An 18,550-nucleotide genomic window follows, 5' to 3' on the forward strand; every position below is an offset into this window, starting at 1 on the left:
CTCCTCTACCCCCACTCAGCCACAAAGGCAGGTGCTCCAGGCACTTCTGAGGACCAAGCCTTCCTGCTGTCTCTCTTCCATCCCAGGGCCTGGAGCTGCTTGGAGAAAGGCCTTAGACAGGGCGCCTTAGTTAGCCACTTTGTTACTCTCCAAAACCTTAACAAAAGCTGACGGCAGGGAGCAGGGAGGGAGCTAGCACAGGAATGGAGCTGGCCCCAGGGGAGAGAGACAGAGGAGATAGCTGGGCTGTGGTTAAGTCATCTATTGATTTTATTTCTAAAACCCACATAGCGCCACTTTGCCTCTTCCAGAGCTTCAAAGAGCTAATTAACCGCCCAATGAGCCCACCAGGGAAACGGAGCTTGTGGGGGAAGCAATGAGGTGAAGCCAAGGTCAAAGAGGGTTGCTAGGCCCCAGGCCCTGCCCCCATCCCATCAGTTAAGGACAAAGAGAAAAAGATCATTCTCTTCTTTCAGTCAACTGAAGTTTTGGGCTTGGTTAGGGAAACCCACTGAGCAGGACAAACATCTGGGACCTGGCCCACACAGCTGGCTTTTGCTCCAGACACAGAGCAACAGAGCAGTGGTCAGACCCCACCTGAAGATGGAAAGCAGCCCAGGCCAGAGTTGGCCCCACTGGCCAGGTGCTGGGGGCGGCAGGAGCTTGCTGTCCCTTAACCTCCCCAAAGGAAGGAAACCTTCCCCAGGGGAAGGGCAGGTTCAGCGTGGCTCTCCCCTGGGAAGGAGCAGCACAGCAACCGCTGGGTCAGTACCTCATGCCTCCTGGAACCCTAACGTGGGTTTTTTGGGTGCCAGAACCAGCACTGCCCCAGAGGTGAAAGAACCCAACAGCCTGAGACCCTCGGCAAAGCAGCACTTAACAAAGCACAAGTCAGGGCACTTTCTTCTCCACCCCCACCCATCCCCAAAGCCCGCGGGGCTGGTAGGCTGCAAGTCACCCGCAGGAAAAGAAAAAGCCACTTGGCGGTTTTAATTTTAGCTCTCTGTGCCTGGCAGGCAGGATCAGTTGGCCTGACCTTTAGTGCTGATGCCGCCCTAGGCCCAGGGCCTTAGTCACGTGGCAGCTTCCAGACAGAGATCGCAACCAGAGCTCAGCAGATGTGGGGGGTCTAAGCCCCAGGAAAAGGCCTTCAGAACAACAGGGACCAGGAGATAGAGTAGTGATGGGGGTGGGTGGTTGTGAAGAACCCGGTTGTCAACTGTGAACTAGTAAACAAGGTGGAGATGGGGGGGACCACCCACACACTCGGCTGCCACCCAGCAAAGCCACACACAGGGACACAGGCGGGAGGCTCCTTAATGAACGTCCCAGGGGTTCCCCAGAGAGAACGGGATGGCTGGGGCCAGGTGCTGAATGCAGGCAGGTGAGGGAACTCTGGAGCTGCTGCTGTGGTACAAGTCTGATGAGAAAAGAAAATAAAGAAACAGACCCAGAAAACCACACTGCTCTTTTATTCAATGGAACATCCCCCTTTAACGCAGTGTTGAATCATACACCGAAAAAAAAAAGCCCAGAGAAATTTCTGCAGATAAACCAGTGAGGAGAACGCGCGTTATACATTCTTGTCAACATAATCACTCCACGAAGAGGGAAGGGAAGAAAAAAGCAGAACGAAAAACAAGGGGCTCGAACCCCTAGACACTGCAAAACATTCAGACGTTTGGGATTAAAATAAAATTTGAAAGGAAACCTTCCAGGAAGGAGAAGAACAAATGGAATCTGAGGCAGCTCAGGTGCTCAAGGAGCACGGAAAGGACTCTCCAGGATGGCAGACAAGCCTGAAGTGGCTTAGGTGGCCCCACCTATCACTGGCAGGGGTGCCAGGATGGGTTTCGGCCCCGGACCTGGAAATTAACCCACTACCCTATAAAGGTGGCAAAGACAAAATGTTACACTACAAAAAAACAAAAAACAAAAATCAACAACTCTGGGGTGGTCATGGCAACCTTGAAAATCTTAGAACCAAAGGCCCCTCTCCCCCCACAAACAGACTGACATTAATGGCCAAAGCTTGCGCCTAAAACCATTTGCTCCCTCCTCTCCTTGGGAAGAGAAGAACAAGGAATGGAGAAAAAGGAAAGGAATCTAATTGCAGCAGAAGATCGGGGAAGAGCATCTCCTTGGACGGAGTCTGAAGAAAGTAAGAGATAAGGAAACAACAAAGGAAAAAGAAAAAAATTAATAAAAATTTCACGATATGGAGCCAGCGTGTTCCGAATCCATCCACAAAAATAACTCAGGCTGCTTTGCCGAACCATCCTGTCCACCAGGGGCGCTGCTGAGGCTGTCTGCCTGGAAGGGTCACCAATGGGCGCGGAAAGTCCTCACTCTCATGGCTCGGGCCATCGCCGCTGCGGGGAGGGATCCTGGCGGCCCGGTTTGGGGAGAGGCAAAGGGAGTTGGGTGAGGAGAGAAAGAAGACAAAGAAGACACTCGATGCTACGGGGCGCCAGGAGAGCCCAAGCTGGCGCCCCTACTACCACCTGCCCGTTCCCAAGCGAGTCCTCAGTCGCTTGGCCCAGCCCGGTGCGTGCACACACACACATGCGTGCACACAAATCACATGCGTGCATCCCAATGTCTGGCTCCATATGGTGAGGTTCGGCGTGTGTTTAAACGAGACCAATTCTCTCTATATATAATATATATTTTCTTAAAAAAACCGAGTCTAGTTCTGTGGTGGAGGCGGTGGGGGAGCTGGAGGCATCCCGAAGGGCGGCATGCCCGCCACCCCCATGCCCATCATGGTGACAAAGTTAGAAGGGTCCATGGGAGGCGGAGGAGGAGGGGGCGGGGCATACATCATGCCGGCGGAACCAGGCGGCGGAGGCGGCGGAGGGGGAGGGGCCCCGGGCGGCAGAGGCGGCTGGACCCCGGGGGGCAGGGGCACCATAGTGGGGTTGCCTTGCATCTGAGGGGCTCCTGGAGAAGCTGCGGCAGCCGCCTGCTGCTGTTGCCATGGCGGGATGGACCCTGTGCCAGCGCTCGTGGTGGTAGTCGTCGTATCTGGGGTGGTAAAGAAGCCCAAGGTCACACGCGCGGGGGCACACCGCGGCTCTCTGCGGCGGCTGCCTTGGGATGGGGGGGCGAGGGGCGCCTGCTCCTTGCTTGGCATGCGGTACGGTGGTGGGGGGCGGGCGGGCGGGGCTGTCCTGGTGATGGGGAGTGGAGGGGTGGGCAGGACTACCCTGGGGTCAGCCTCGAGGTCTCTGGGCTTAGCAGAGTAAGCCCTTTGTCACCAGTGCCCCTGGAAGGGCTGAGGGGAAGGTACCAGACACAAGAACCGGCTCTGACATCCCTCCGCCCATCCGCCGCCACCACCGAACGGCACATTCAACCTCAAGGCCACAGCTACTCCCCCGCCAGCCCACTCCCATCCCTGCAGTCTCTCAGGCCCCAGTCACATCCCTCTCCGCAGCATGCAAGCGCCCTCCCCACCCAGGCCTTCCACACAGGCTCGGGGCGGCCCGAAGCCGGCGGCCAGCAGCCGGCAGCTCCCACAGCCCAGCCAAGCTGCCCAGCCGGCGTGAGCCTGCACTTCTGGCACCCCACCTACAATGGCAGGTTCCCTCCAGGTCCCCCAAAACCACTCCCCAGACACAACCACGCCAAACATCAGCTCTCCTCCCCCAGAACCCTAGGGGCCACGAGGCCCTTTCCGTTTACACCCCGGGGCAGAGAGCAGCGCTCCTCCCGGGGTGTCTGCCTGCCTCCCAGCGCCCGTGAGGTGCTCGCTCCTGCTCCTCTCAGCCCCACCTCCCCATCCCGCCCACCCCCACAGGCCCAAAATAGTGCACTCACTTTGCTGCCATGGCAAGGGGGTACTGGAAGCCATACTGCTGCTGGGCGGAGGGGGTGGCGGAGGCTGCTGCTGCTGCTGCTGCCATGGGGGAAGAGGACCAGAGGGAGGGGGCGGGGGCTGCCCACTGGGAGGCGGCGGCGGCGGCGGCATCATGCCCATAGGCGGCGGCGGCATCATACCTGCAGGTGCGCAGAGACAAGGTTGAGGCCTGGGCAGCGAGAGGCGGGGAGAGGGACCCAGGCCGGAGACCCCACTCCCAGGTGCAGAATGAGCAGCCCAGAACGAGCAGGTGACGGGCCACATTACCTTTTCCTTGATGCAGGCGATAGACCCCAGAGCCCACAGGCGTACTTCCCAGGTACTGATCTTGATGGAAGGAAAGAGCAGGGACTTAGCAGGACATTTGAACAGGCCGGGAAAGATGCCCCCACTGACAGCTGATTCGGATCACACAGCTTGAAACCATACAATACCCTAGTATGAACGATTCTGGAACCCTGCCTTTAAGAGGGAGGCCTGTGTCTAACCCCACACAGAAACCATTTCCTAAATCACGATGAAGTCTTGCTCCTTCTGGAGCCCCAGCCTTGGCAAGAGATCTGGTGCGATATCCAGCCACTGTGGAAGCTGCTTCCGGTTCACAGCAACCAGGTATCACCCTTGCTTATCCCAAAGCCCCAAGGTTTCTGGTCTGACACTTACTTACCCATTGGAGGAGGGCCATGATGCCCAGGTGGGTGGGGGCCCTGGTTCATCGGTGGTGGAGGCGGCTGCATCCAAGGGGGTGGGGGTCCGTTAGGGTTGTGCTGCATGGGATGTCCACCGTGCCCACCTGTCAGGCTGGGTAACGGGTGTGGGAAGCTGTGGGGGCCACCTCCAGGCCCACCAGGACCACCTCCGTGCATGCCATGGTATGGCCGACTTTCTGAAGGACCGGAATTCATCCAGGGTGGGCGGCTCTGGGTGGTGGACATGAGAGACTATGTGAGAGCATTTCCCGCCGATGTCCCGGCCTGCTCCCCCTGGTGGCAACACTGCCCTTCCGGCTGTGCCAAGAGGACCAGGAAACACGCAAGGACAGGATCTTCCTAAAGTGAAAGATCCCTGAACATCCTGACACCCGGAAGAACAATGTTGCCAGCCATGTCTGTCAGTGTGCTCTACCCAAAGCACCTGGCCATAACCCCCAATCTCTGCGGAAGAGAATGGGGGGGCCAGACCCTAAGAACCAGCCCCCAAACTCACCGGAGGCGGTGGGTTGTTGGCAGGAGCAGCAGGCCGGGGTGCACTGGCCAGGGGCGTGGTGGCGGGCCCAGAGGAGGAGCCCACGGATGCTGGCACGGGCGCTTCGCCCAGCTCGGCCATGAGGGACAAATATTCTTTATCCATCCGTGCTTTATCCTGAGCTGACTGGGGGTCACCAGGCCTGAAGTGGGATAAGGGACGTGAGAGAGAGAGGAGGGGAAAAAAAAATTCATTATTAAGAAGGAAAGTTCTAGCGGCGCCTGGGTGTCTCGGTGGGTTAAAGCCTCTGCCTTCGGCTCAGGTCATGATCCCAGAGTCCTGGGATCGAGCCCCACATCGGGCTCTCTGCTCGGCGGAGAGCCTGCTTCCTCCTCTCTCTGCCTGCCTCTCTGCCTACTTGTGATCTCTGTCTGTCAAATAAATAAACAAACAAAAAGAATCTTTAAAAAAAAAAAAAAAAAAAAAAGAAGGAAAGTTCTATCCTGAAGAACTGACAAGGAGTTTGGAGAAATTCAATCATCCTTTTTAACTGTTCCTCAATATAGTAAGTCCTCAGTTCCATGCCCAGCTCTGCATCTGGGAGACCACTTGGCTTTCTGCCGCACCCGAGAGCACCCAGCCAGCCACGAGCCAGGAAAGCACAGGCTCTTCCAAAGAGGAAACTTTCATCAAACCCTACATTCCCAGTTTGAGGGCAGAAAAGTCTATGCAAGACCAGAGCACCTGCCAGGTTTTCCAAGAGAGAAAAAAGCAAAAATATGTTGCTATCAAGGGCTGGTTCAAAAATGGTCAAAAATTCAGATGACTTCTGAAACCAATCCTAAGCAGCAAAAGATAGTTAATATGAGCCCCAATGGACACATTTATACTCAAGATGGAAATTTCTAGTTTTCCTGAACTCAACATGATCCACAAAATATGCACAAGCTGCTTCTAGTCACCCTCGGCTTTAACATCACACTATTACAGACCACACTCACAGAAAGCAAGCTGCTCTTGGGGCCAAAAGTTAACAGCAACCAACCGACACGCTCAAGAAATGTCTTGAGCACCATGGGCTACTAAGCAGCCACAAGCCCAGGCCCTCACCTTTGGAATTTGCAATCCGAAGCAATGTGTCCAGCCCCTCCACACTTGGTACACACTGTGGTGTTGGTAATGCTGCGTGTCTCTGAGCTCTGCCAGGGTCTTAAGATTCTGTCACGGAAGAGGGGGAGAAAAAAGTCACCTCAAGGGCTATGGCCAAGCTTCCTCCTTCCACAAGTTCTTGAGGTTTTCACTCTGTCTACTCCAAACCAATCACACACCTATTATCATCTTCCCGAAGGGTCCCATTCAAGCGAGCCAACTCCCGAAGCTGCATCTTCCGTAGATCATTCTGGTCCTCAGGGGTCTCGATACCCTGCTTCAGGATGTTTCTTATCTAGTGGAGATGCAATGGGCAGTTACATAAAGCGCTGGGACCACCACCAGGTTCCTAGCAAGAAGCTCCCTCTCTGGCTACCTCACCTGCTCCACAGCTTTCTTCACATTCTCCATGGTGTTGGCAGTAACTAGGGCATGAAGCGGCTCGTCTTCTCCAGGCAGCATCTGGCCATCCTTTCGGCCAACTTTCCCTTCTTTGACAGACCCTTTCCCTCGGATCATAATCTTGGCATTACACTCCTTCTCTATGTTTTTCAAGGTGTTCCCTCTATCGGGGGCAGAAAAAAATGAGTTGACAGACTTGACAAGCAAGTTCACATGCCCGAGGGAATAGAGCAGGGTGATCACACTGGCAGGAAACTGTGAGTGCAGAGAGTTGGGGTTTCCCACCAAGAGCTCCATGATCTCTAAGGGCAGCCACACCAATCCTCAAGATTTGAGCTCTCTGCAGTTAAACGGGGTCAAAGAGAATTTCTCACAGGAAAGTGTGAACACCCACCCGAAACAGGAAGATAAGCCATCAATGGCACCCAGCTGGGCCCAGCACTGATACTGCTCATAGTTTCTTAGAAATCAATATCCCACAGGGTAGCAGTTACTCACCTGGGCCCAATCAGCAGCCCCACAAAGTTGATTTCTGGATATTCATCTTGTGGAATCATTACTTTATCGCTCACCCGTGTTGCTGGAGGTCTAAAAAAGACAAGACTCACAGACTCTGCATATATTTCAGAGAGGACACAACCCAGAGCTCTTCAAAACCAACCTCGCTACCACGTATTAACCATACATGATTTGAGGTTAAGAGGTGCGACATTACTACCAAAACAATTCTATTTGTACAGAGGACATGTGACCTGTACCAGTCCTTGGCCTGGACAACCCACCCTTCTGCTTACTTGTAATCTGCAGGTGGCTTGAAATCAGGGTTGAGGGCAACCATCTCGGTGATGAGGTTGTGTCGCTCCTCTTCAAGCTTTTTGCGGGTGCGGAACTCGCGGGTGTTAAGCCGCTTCCCCTCACTATTGTAGATGGGCTCAGGGGAAGGGGACCTGTGGGAAACAGATCACCGTTACTGCTCTGCCTTCACTTTTCTCATCCCACATGGGCTAAAATTAGTCTTCCCCAGCCCCTCTGCCTCTCAGACCCTAACACAACACCTTCGGAGGAACCGACCATAACGTGTGCTACTCAAGATCGTGTGGAATGGGGAGATGAAAGCTGGCTTAGCATCAGGGGGACTGGGGTGTGTGTGAGAAAGGAAAAAAAAGGTCTTGCTTCTAAGTGTTGAGAAGAAAAAAGTCTGCCCCGCTGGGGGAAAATATCTGGACTGTAGATGGCAAGGACAGTATCATCCTCTGGAGTCTTCTTGCCAAATATGATTTTTCATTAAAAAAAAAAAAAAAAAAAAAAACTATACAGTATTACAACTTTATGAACCACAGAAACCCCAAGTTTAGGTAAAACGTGAACTCTTGCAGAGCTCGTGCCCTATCAGGAAGAGTGTCTGCACCCCTGCCACATAGTAAGGATGAGCTCTTCAACCCAATGCCACTGGGACTCAAGGCTGCTGCAGCTACTTGGCCCCACAATGGAGAGAGATGGTTCAAGGCTTCGTCTCTGCTTTTCCTTCAATGGCCTGGCTGGCTGTGTCCAAGGCCCAGGAGTCAACCTGTTTTCTGGCTGTTCGAGGTTGGGGAGTCTGGGTAGAGAAAAACGTTAACGTGCTAAAGCAGCGTCTGCTAGAGGCTGCAAATACAGATTTGGTCAAGTACTTGTCTAAGGTCTGGACCTGCAAACGGCAAGGGGAAAACCTAGGATTCTCCACCAATGTTTACAAGTCCAGAAAGCAGATTTTCTCTCTCTCATTTTTTTAAGGAGTAAAATGCTGTTGCTACAAGTAAAAAATAGTAATGATAAAATGGTCAGTTTACCACAGCTGGATTTTGCGGTAATAAAAAAAGAGAAGTTACGCTCCTAGAATTCTGAGTTGAGATAACAAAAAGGACCATAGCTTGATATTCTGAATGAAAATTTAGTAGCAGCTGCAAGAAGGGAAGAGACCATGTGGATCAGGTTATTAAAAAAACATCCTGAAAGTAGTCAAGACTCCTACACCCTTGGTTTAGTTGAGAGAACCTTGCCTAGTTGGAGAGCAAGGACTGAACTCGGCTGCTCCCACTGTCTTCAGCCTAAAGGGAACCATGTCATACCACGTTACACACACGATGGAATAAAAGGTCAGGTTTGTTCATGGCTAATGACGGCTAAATGACACCTCCGTTTCTAGCATTTATATAAACTGTTAACACAATCCAGTAATAGTGAACAAAAACAAACATACCCCAGCTCATTAGATCATTAGACTATCATCTTATACATTTAAGTCTACAAGGTATTTTCATAACATTTTTAACTGTGCAACTTAAGCAACATCAAAATAGCATAGTGGCTTAATATTGAGAATACACCTTCTTAGGAAATAACCTTAGTAAAGGTACGAAACCCATGCAGTTCCCTCCAACCTGGGCTCAAAAGCAAAACCAATCAGGCATTAGGCCCTCTTTCAAACTGAATACAGGGAGAAAAAAAACTGCTCTGATTTTATTTCTGACATGACTGACATTTCTAATTCCCACCCCGTAGCTGTCTAGAATTAAACATTTCTGGCTAATCAACAAAACAAGGTTTACCAGTACCAAATTGGTCATTTAAAAGCCTCACAAAACAGTTTAATCTCTTCCCAAATTGTTGATGTGAAAAGGCAAAAGCTAATATTCTAGAGGTTAGATTGGCCCAACTTCTTCACTTCAAATCGTATATATCAACTAAACTCTAATCCTGTTTCTCCAGGAAGCAAAGGTTTGTTAAAAATTCAACCTTTTGAGAATTGCCTGGTAACCTGTTAGACATTATTATTAAAGGGAAAAGGGCCAAAAAAGCACTATACAGTTGTGGTCTACAACCTACAATGCAAATCTTTGGGGGGGGGGGATATGTATTTATAAAACACAACACATCCCTCCAACCGAAATCTACAGGTAAAAAATTTACTAAATTTCATTAAGTAAAATTATAGAGCCCATGTGGAGAGATTAAGTTAACTTGTTCCCTGCGAAGGGCAGCAGAAAGATGCATAAGTGTGTGGCTTCTAAAACCATTACATCATCTTCCTGATTTAACAAGCCATTAACTGGATAATAAAAGCTAAAAACACTACTTTTTAAAGTGAAAATATTTTCAATTATGCTGCATGCATTAAGAATAATTTCACAGAGAGGGAGGCATACTGCCCTCATTAAATGGACCAGATTTTAGCTGTTCAAAGTTCAACCAGCTAATTCCTGGTTAAAAAGTTCATTTTCCTCAGACTTTTTCCTTTTCAAAGGTGAGAGAACTTATAAACTGAAAGGATGTGACCATAGTTGTTTGAAGACCACACTCTTAAAAAAAAAAAAAAAAAAAAGTGATTTGGGTTGGTTGCTAGCCTTCCCAAAACAGGCGAGAATATTCTGGCCCCTCCCAATACCCCCAGGCAATGGCCGAGGCAGGAAAATTCACTGGCAGTGAAGGAAGCTGGTTAGAAATCTCATCTATTTTAAAACCATCTCAAAACCAGGAGCAGGAGACTGCAGCAAAGAGCTAACCAGACCCAGCTTCTGGTCTGCTCAAACTCAGTGATGCTCAAAAAGTATTCTTAATCCCTGCACCCGTGTACCTGTGAGAAAAGCTCTACCCCCTCGGCTTTCAACCCAAGCAGTTACTGAAAAGGCTGGTTACCGGGCCACCTCACTGTCCCTACGGGCGGGTAAGTCAGGTGGAAATCTGCATATGCTTACCAAATGGAAACCAGGTGTGCATTTTCCCGTAACTTTTTATTCTGCTAGTAATTAAAAGTTCCACTCCAATTCTCTAACTGACCACTGACCATACAGATTGCTAATCAAACCCTAGGCCCCAGAATGATCAGAGTATTACCAGTCGACTCACTAGGATTTCATTGAACTGACACAATATGTTGCCACCAGTAAAACGTATTGAGAAAAAGGTAAAAGCGTTACTGTCAGCTGGTTAAAACTGTTTCCCAACCTGTCCTCAGGGTTAGGGGGGATGCCCAGGTCTCCTGTGCGCAGTTTACGAGTCAGGTCTTCTATCTGCAGTTGCACTGGAAGAAACCAGGTTAGGAAAGAAAAAAAAAGGATGGAAAAAAGACAATGTTACCAAAAAACATCTCAAATCTCAATAACAAGCATGAAGAACTCGGAGACTTTGAAAGGGACGACTGATCAGTGAACACATTGAGGCAACCCCCAGCCACCTACCGGCAGGAGTCCACTTACATCTACAGGGATTTTTCACTTCAAAATGGTTATCACTTAAGGAAGCAAACAGTTTGCTGGAAGAGGGGTTAGCGGTATAGACTGTCCCCTAAGGCTAACATCAAAGCAGTTACCAGGAGTCTCACCTCTCCCGCCCCGCCAAGGCCTGCTAGACAATTGGCACCCAGCACAGACCATGTTTGTCATTGCCAACACCCTGTTCCCAACCAAATTACTTTGAGGGCAAGACTCTTGAGAGTTTATTTTTCTTCATTAAATATTAAGCATAGCCCAAAATGAAACCCAATTAACATGGGACAAGGAAAAAATACCAGCTGAGCAAAGATCATTTCATTGATACCAGGTTCAAAATTCCTTAAACATTTAAGACATTTAATAACCAGTTCGACACCTCTTCAAAAGCCCGTTATACATACTTTCTGTACAACCAGATCCATATTATTAAGGATCTCCCGATACCTGTTACTTTTATTCCAGTCTGAGGTGACAATCCATATACCTTAATGAAACCAGTAACCGTGAGCCGTTAAGAAGTCTGCTCTCAGACTTGCTCCTCACGAGGGAGTAAAAGTAAGGAATGTAGAAAATACAAAGTGTGGGTCAAGGACAGTGTGTGTGGCCCTCGGACCTTGACAAAAGGAGGCTGTATATGAAAGAGAGAGAGGGTTTCACCAAAGTTCAGTGACTCCAGGGAAATGCTATCCCGGTGACTTAAGATAATGGCAACTGTAGAGCCAGATCACGGCCTTCAGCGCGCTGAAGAACCACCTGTTTTCTTACCTTTGCGGCATCTGAGAGTTGTGAGCAGGCACCTCTAGTGAGGGCAAGTCTTACTGGGTTGGGTTAAAGCTGAGCTGGCTCCAAAATAGGATTACTGCAAGTCTAACCCCAGACAGCCTTCTAATTTTAAATATATCTCATAGGGCTATACCACACACCATTCCACTCCAAAGAACTGGAAACCCACATTCACATCAAGAGAAGATACTGGGGATATTGTACAAAGCAGTGTGTACCGCGAGAGACAAAGAATTAAACTACATGGCTCGCTAACCTCTTCTATGCCAGAAAATTTCTGACCTGACAGTAAGTACTAAGGTCAAGAACTCAAGGTGGAAGTCAGCTTCATGGTGGCAGGCCTGAACTGTAGGGGTGTGGGGTCTGACCCGAGGAAATAGCTGGTACTTCAATCAAAGGGATCGTTCGTTCTTGGATCTGAGATCTACACTGGCCTTTGGCTCTTTCCACTTTGGCTTATAGCTAGAGATACTCTCTGGGCTCAGTACATTAACTCCCTGCACAGGAAGAGGACTGGAGACCTAGAGAGTAAGTCTGTTTTGCCCCCTAAGTCTGCGTGTGTTCTTGGAAAGTCATTCCACTAAGGACATTTCCACAAGGTTGTAAAGACCCAGGCCGATCTAATGAGACAAGGGGGTGGATGGAAGTAAATTGGAACAGCGGGGAAAGAAGAAATATTAGTACTATGAAAACAACATAAACCATTCCAACACCTCAAAACCTCTCAGCAATACGATCCTCAAGAATAACACATGCCAGCCTTGAAGCTTTTTATCTGTGAAGGATACAGCCTCAGAGGCCTAGGCGGCCTTTGCCCTAATTTACTCCAAAGGGATTGTTTATTTAGTTAGGAGGAAATGTTTAGCAAGTGAACTTTTTGGAGACAGCTGCAGATACATGAATAAAGGTGAAACTTGCATTAAAAACCTTGTATTTAAAAAAAAGGTAATTTTGAGGTTAACTTCATTTACACTGTGGACAATTATCGTTAATTCTTGAAATATCGCAACAGTTAAGATCCTTTATCCTACCACTCATTCCATATCCAAATAGTACCCCTTTCCCAGCGGAGTTCTTTGACAATAAATAGTAAAAGAGCCCTCGTTTTAAGACAGCTCTCCAAAGACCAAACCAGAAAAGATGCTGAAGGAAAGGTTAAGTTCAACAAAATGGTAAAAAGGGGTGCACTGTTCAACACTTTCAGGACCACTCTTTGATTAAACTGAGTTTTTCTTTTCAGAAAGTACCTATAAAAAGTAAAAGACCACATTTTGAAGGGGAGGGAGGAATGTAAAATGGTGAAAGGCCATGCTGTGAAAAAGGTACTTAGTTTATAATACTTGCAGTGTTCTCCACTGGGGCCGTGTCCAGAGAGGCAGAAGACACTCACCTCACCAACTGGCAATGAGCAGCAGCTGAAAAGGGCGGGTGGGGTGGGGTGCTAGACTGGGGACTGCCCTCACTAAGCGGGTCCCTCTACCTTCCTGGCACTCATGGAGAACACTGCTATTACGGAACAGACCAGAACAAGGAGCTTGAAATGCAGGACTTAAGAGAGTAGGGTTATGTTACAGTCGTGAAATTACACCTGACCATACCTCACCTTAAAAGAACAAGACTTTATGGTCTCAAACTTAAGACACATTAAACGTTGCTCAGAATAAACCGTTAACCATCTGAAAACGTATTTGGATGCAGAACGTGTATTTACCTATATAAGCTCTTTCTTGTTCCCGAGTAAGTCCAGGGGGGATGACTGTCGGCATTCCTGGAATCACTGTCTTCTGTTCCATGGTATCTTGGTTCCAGCGGCTCCTCTTTCGCTTCTTACTTGGGAAGTCTAAAGGCAGATAAAGTCCATCAAATGCAAATATAAACCAGCAAATTAACTACCAACAGGCAGTTGAGGATACTTATGGGACTAGACACAACCTCCGCAGACTGGGAAAATGAGAACTTGACCTAAAATGTAAATGGCAAAAAATGAACACAAACCGGAGAAGTTAGAGACAAACGGCCACCACAAGGCTACCTGGTTCTGGAACCAAATAGGTAACATTTCACATTTATAACACATATCCAAGAAAACCGCAAAGTATGTGAACAAGCAAATACACCTTCATGCCTGAAGCGTCAGATACGTGACATCAACCATGATTGTGTGAAAAGCCCCAGCGGAGGCAAGGTATACTGAATACTCAGACCTTGGTAAAGCAAGACCCGGGAAATTGCTGTTTCTTCTCACCTCTGCTCCCCACCAGTCACCTTTCCAAATGGGCCAGAACACAACCAAACCAATGATTTACTAAGTGAAAAAGCCCAGTTCTTCAACAAGATCACTTTTTTTCTTCAGAAATTTAGCCGAGATAAGGATTCAATTTTCCTGGCCAACTAGGCAATTAACATCTGAACTCCTAGGGAATGTATCAAAGTCCGACAAACAGAAATGCATACAATAGCAGCCAAAATCTCCTCCGAATCAGAGGCATAAACTCCCTACACATTCTGGTACCCATGTCAGTTATAACTGCCACCACCACCCAGAAAGCCCCAACAAGAGAAGGCTTATCAGACTTCTCTAAGATAAATGGAGGTAAGGAAAAAAATTCCTTTCTCCAGAAGTGCATCGGACCCAAACACGACCTGAGAATTTTCGACCTCTTTATTTCATCATAGTGAAAACCTTGCCTTACTATAGAGGAAAAAAAGCTACAGTTGCTACTTTTCTGCTTTTTGGACTTATCTAGAAACAGGAAGGAAGTGCTCCACGTCATCAGTAGACCCTTTCACGCCCTCCTGACATGCACACCCACCACCCCGTCCACCGAGTCAACCCACTGGATACCCCTCTCCTATACCAAGCCACACAGACCCCCGCCAAATTAGAAGCCGGCCACAAAGCGCGGCCGCCACAGTGCGCCTGCGCCTCCGCTCTCTGCCCACCCCACCCCCCATGCCAGCGCGCGTGCGCACTCGGGGCCCAAGAACCGGGCCGCGCGCCCCGTGGCGCCTCCGCCCGGGGCCTCCCCGTGCGCGCGCGCGCCCCTGCCGCGTGCAGCCGCCGTCGCCGCCGCCGCGCACCCCTCAGGCGGCCGGGCCCGTCCGCGCGACGCCTCTCGCGCTCTCTCGGCCCGACTCACCTCCTCCGCCGCCGGCCGGGCCCGGCTGCTGGTCCTGACGGGGCGGCTGGGGTGGCGGCGGCTGCGGCGGCGACACGCGCTGGTAGAGCGGCGGCGGAGGGGGAGGCTGCGACGGCGGGTACGAGGAGCCCGGGGAGGGCGGCGGCGGCGGCGGCTGCTGGGGAGGCGGGGGCGGCGGCGGTGGCGGCGGCGGCAGCGCCGCGAAGGGGAAGGCCGCGGTCAAGGCCCCCACCGAGCCCACGGGCGGGGGTGGCGGCGGCCCGGGCACCAGCAGCCCCGCCCCAGGCCCGGGAGCAGGCGGTGGCCCCGGCTCGAAGCCCCCTTTGGGCCCGGAAAGGGGGGGGAGGCCGGGGGGGCCCAGCTTACCCAGCGGCGTGGCGTTCGCTCCGGTCGCCATGGCGCCCCCGGGGACCGGCACTGGCGGCTCCTTTTAGGCGGCGGCGGCGGCTTCTTCTTCTTCGCGAACCTTCCGGGGGGAGGGGACCCGACTGCGCTGCCGCGGAGCGCGCCGAGCCCGTCCTCTCACGCGGCGGGCGGCGGCGGCGCGAGACGCACAAAGAGGGAGGAGAGAGGGCGCCGCGGGGGCGGGCCGGGGGCGACGGGTCCGAGGCCTGGATTGGGCCGAGCCAAGGCAAGAGGGTCGGAATCGGCGGCCTGCGATTGGTGGAGCCTTAGGCCTCCTCGATGCACGCTGGGATTGGCCGGACCGTTAGGCCCGGCGAAGAAATGGCGGCCGAGCCTGGCGAGCTGGGAGGTGGCGCTGCGCGCACTTCATTTGTTACTGCGCGAACTGAGCTCGGAGTCCAGAAAGGAGGGGGATAGGGTGGGGCAAACTGTGACGTGAGAGCAACGGGCTTTCTCATTGGCTGACGCTGGTTGAGTCCATCATTCTCGGTTGCGTTGTAGTGTCATGGGATTGGCTGTCGCTTGTTCGATTTTTTTCTTCCTCTACTCCCCTCCCACGGGGAGCAGCTTCGCTGGGATTTAGCGAGAGGTCGCGGCGGTACCGAGGCCGAACGAGATTTGCCGCCGGGGAGGAGTGGAGCAGGGCGCGCATGCGTAGACGGGTCAAAGCTCCCTCTCCGCCCTTCGCTTCATGGTCGACCGCAGGGTATGGCGCGGAAGCCCTAAGTGACGTCAATTCTCGATTCCCATGGTAACCCGGAACCGAGGTACGGGGGAGGGGCCGGCGCGCGTCCGTAAACCGGATCCGTTGACGCGCCGCAGGTAAAAAGGGACTTCCTGTTTTCTTTAAAAAAAAAAAAAAAAGAAGAAGAAAAATTAAAAGGTGTAAAATAGTCTTTGTGAAGGATCAAAGCAATATCTGAGCCTGGAGAAGAACACGTAATCTTAGGCAGAAAACAATATAAAGGCAATTCCAACATTAATTTACAAATACATTACATTTCCACTAAAATCAACTGGATTGGGGGTTGATTACATCATCTTAAAATCATATAATTTCGGAATATAGTGGGGGCGCCTGGGTGACTCAGTGGGTTAAAGCCTCTGCCTTCTGCTCAGGTCATGATCTCAGGGTCCTGGGATCGAGCCCCGCATCGGGCTCTCTGCTCGGCAGGGAGCCTGCTTCCTCCTCTCTCTGCCTGCCTCTCTGCCTACTTGTGATATGTCTGTCAAATGAATAAATAAAATATTAAAAAAAAAAAAAAAAAAAAAAACATCCTGGGTAGCTCAGTTGGTTGGCTGTCTGCTTAAAAAAAAGAAAAAAAAATTTTTTTTTAAATAGTGGGGACACTTGTGAACGAGATTGAAGAGGAACTTGCTTTTCAAACAATAGGAACATACAAGACATTATAATGACACAAAGTGATTTTGTTGTGGGAATAGAGACTGGGAATAGATTCCCCATATGTAAGTAGATTCAGTAAAGAAGAAATTGAGCTAACAAATGGTATAGGGTCCTGAATTAAAAAATAAAACAGACCTAGAGGGCGCCTGGGTGGCTCAGTGGGTTAAGCCGCTGCCTTCGGCTCAGGTCATGATCTCAGGGTCCTGGGATCGAGTCCCGCATCGGGCTCTCTGCTCGGCAGGGAGCCTGCTTCCCTCTCTCTCTCTCTCTCTGCCTGCCTCTCCATCTACTTGTGATTTCTCTCTGTCAAATAAATAAATAAATAAATCTTAAAAAAAAAAAAAAAAAAGACCTAGAATGCTATGTAGGCTACTGTCAGGATCATCTAGAGGTAGAGACTTAGGAAAACAAGAAACTGAGAGTAATAAAAGATATACGTGATCATCAAAGAAATTAAAACTGTATAATAAGGGGGCCTGGGTGGCTCAGTTGGTTAAGCGACCACTTTCAGTCAGTCCTGATCCTGGAGTCCCAGGATCTGAATCGAGGCCCGCATTGGGCTCCCTGCGCCGCAGGGATTCACTTCTCCCTCTGACCTTCCCCCTTTCTCATGCTCGGTCGCTCGATCTCAAATAAATAAATATATATTTTTTAAACTGTATGATAAGGGCCACTGGGTGGCTCAGTGGGTTGAGCCTCTGCCTTCATTTGGGGTCATTTCGGTTCGGGTTATGGTCTCGGGGTCCTGGAATGGAGCCCCACATCCAGCTCTTTGCTCAGCGGGGAGCTTGCTTTTCGCGCTCTCTCTCTGTCTGCCTCTCTACTTGTGATCTCTCTGTCAAATAAATAAAATCTTTAAAAAAATAAAAAGAAAAAAAATTAAAAACTGTATGATAAAAGTCAACAGACAGTAACACATTAGGAAACTATACTTGCGACACGTGATAAAGAGCTAATATGCAGGGCGCCTGGGTGGCTCACTGGGCTAAAGCCTCTGTCTTTGGCTCAGGTCCTGATCCCAGCGTCCTGGAATCATCCTGGAATCAAGCCCTGCATCCAGCTCTCTGCTCAGCGGGGAGCCTGCTTCCACCTCTCTCTCTGCCTGCCTCTCTGCCTGTCAAACAAATAAAAATCTTAAAAAAAAAAAAAAAAAAAACACAAAAAAAACCTAATATGCAAATAAGTCTTAAAAACTAGTTAGAAAAAAAGACAAAAACAATGGAAAATGAGCCAAGACTGAATAGGCTAGTCTCAGAAGAGCAAATCCAAATAGCAAAAAAACATGAAACCGCACCAGCCCCCGCCCTCTGCAGGGAAATGCAAATTAAGGTGATAATGAGGAATCTCTTTATATAACCACCAAAACAGCAAACAACAAATGTGCTAACACTAGTGAGAATTTCTTTTTTGGAAAGCATTCTGTCATCTATTAAAACTATCCCTTTCAAGAAAAATTAAAAATAAGCGCTTTCAATATATTAGCCCCACTTCTGGGAATCTGCCCCAACACAAGGCATGCGATTATGTAATGTACTGCGTTCATGGTCTTCTACTGCCTTTACTGTAGCGTTCTCTGTAGTAGCGAAAATCTTGAAACAAAGTGAGTTTCCTTTAATAAGTGAAGGGTTAGGGGCACCTGGGTGGCTCAGTCGTTAAGCGTCTGCCTTCCGCTCAGGTCATGATCCTAGGGTCCTGCGATCCAGCCCCACATTGGGCTCCCTGCTCAGGGGGAAGCCTGCTTCTCCCTCTCCCACTCCCCCTGCTTGCTGCTTGCGTTCCCTCTCTCGCTGTGTCTCTATCAAACAAACAAATAAATAAATAAATCTTTAAAAAAAAAAAATAAGTGAAGGGTTCAGCAAACTGGAATCCCTAACCAGGATTATTAGGCAGACTTGAAAATCAGTTAATTCATACCAAGAGGGACTTCTGTGCTGTCATTAGATAAGAAAAGCAGAGAAATGTATATTCC

The 18,550-nt window shown here is 50.0% G+C and overlaps 1 protein-coding gene across 11 annotated transcripts; it reads right to left on the reverse strand.

Annotated features, from left to right (window-relative positions):
- Positions 1-1,449: 1,449 nt before the first annotated feature.
- SF1 (splicing factor 1) lies at positions 1,450-15,570 on the reverse strand. 11 transcript variants are annotated; one of them, XM_032357229.1, is made up of 14 exons: positions 15,138-15,570; positions 13,343-13,471; positions 10,583-10,658; positions 7,393-7,545; positions 7,097-7,186; positions 6,578-6,761; positions 6,376-6,491; positions 6,158-6,265; positions 5,069-5,249; positions 4,526-4,803; positions 4,130-4,189; positions 3,823-4,002; positions 2,823-3,027; positions 1,450-2,387 (listed from the first exon to the last, which is right to left on the reverse strand). In XM_032357229.1, exons 1-14 carry the CDS (start codon positions 15,166-15,168, stop codon positions 2,352-2,354), a joined length of 1,827 nt encoding a protein of 608 aa, XP_032213120.1. In that variant the 5' UTR covers positions 15,169-15,570; the 3' UTR covers positions 1,450-2,351. The 11 variants fall into 11 exon arrangements, with proteins under 11 accessions (XP_032213120.1, XP_032213116.1, XP_032213114.1 ...); XM_032357225.1 differs by having other exon boundaries at positions 4,530-4,803; positions 15,138-15,569; XM_032357223.1 differs by lacking the exon at positions 2,823-3,027 and having other exon boundaries at positions 4,530-4,803; positions 14,772-15,570.
- Positions 15,571-18,550: the final 2,980 nt, after the last annotated feature.

This window comes from Mustela erminea, chromosome 9, assembly GCF_009829155.1.
Source record: "Mustela erminea isolate mMusErm1 chromosome 9, mMusErm1.Pri, whole genome shotgun sequence".
Lineage (NCBI taxonomy): Eukaryota > Metazoa > Chordata > Mammalia > Carnivora > Mustelidae > Mustela > Mustela erminea.

What these genes read in the sequence shown, in the direction of transcription:
- SF1 (XM_032357223.1), bottom strand. Translation starts at nt 15,168, where the DNA reads ATGGCGACCGGAGCGAACGCCACGCCGCTGGGTAAGCTGGGCCCCCCC. An exon ending in ACAAGAAAGAGCTTATATAG is followed by an intron (nt 10,659 to 13,342) that starts GTAAATACACGT and finishes GGTTTCTTCCAG; the next exon opens with TGCAACTGCAGATAGAAGAC. An exon ending in TCATGGCCCTCCTCCAATGG is followed by an intron (nt 4,190 to 4,529) that starts GTAAGTAAGTGT and finishes CCTTCCATCAAG; the next exon opens with ATCAGTACCTGGGAAGTACG.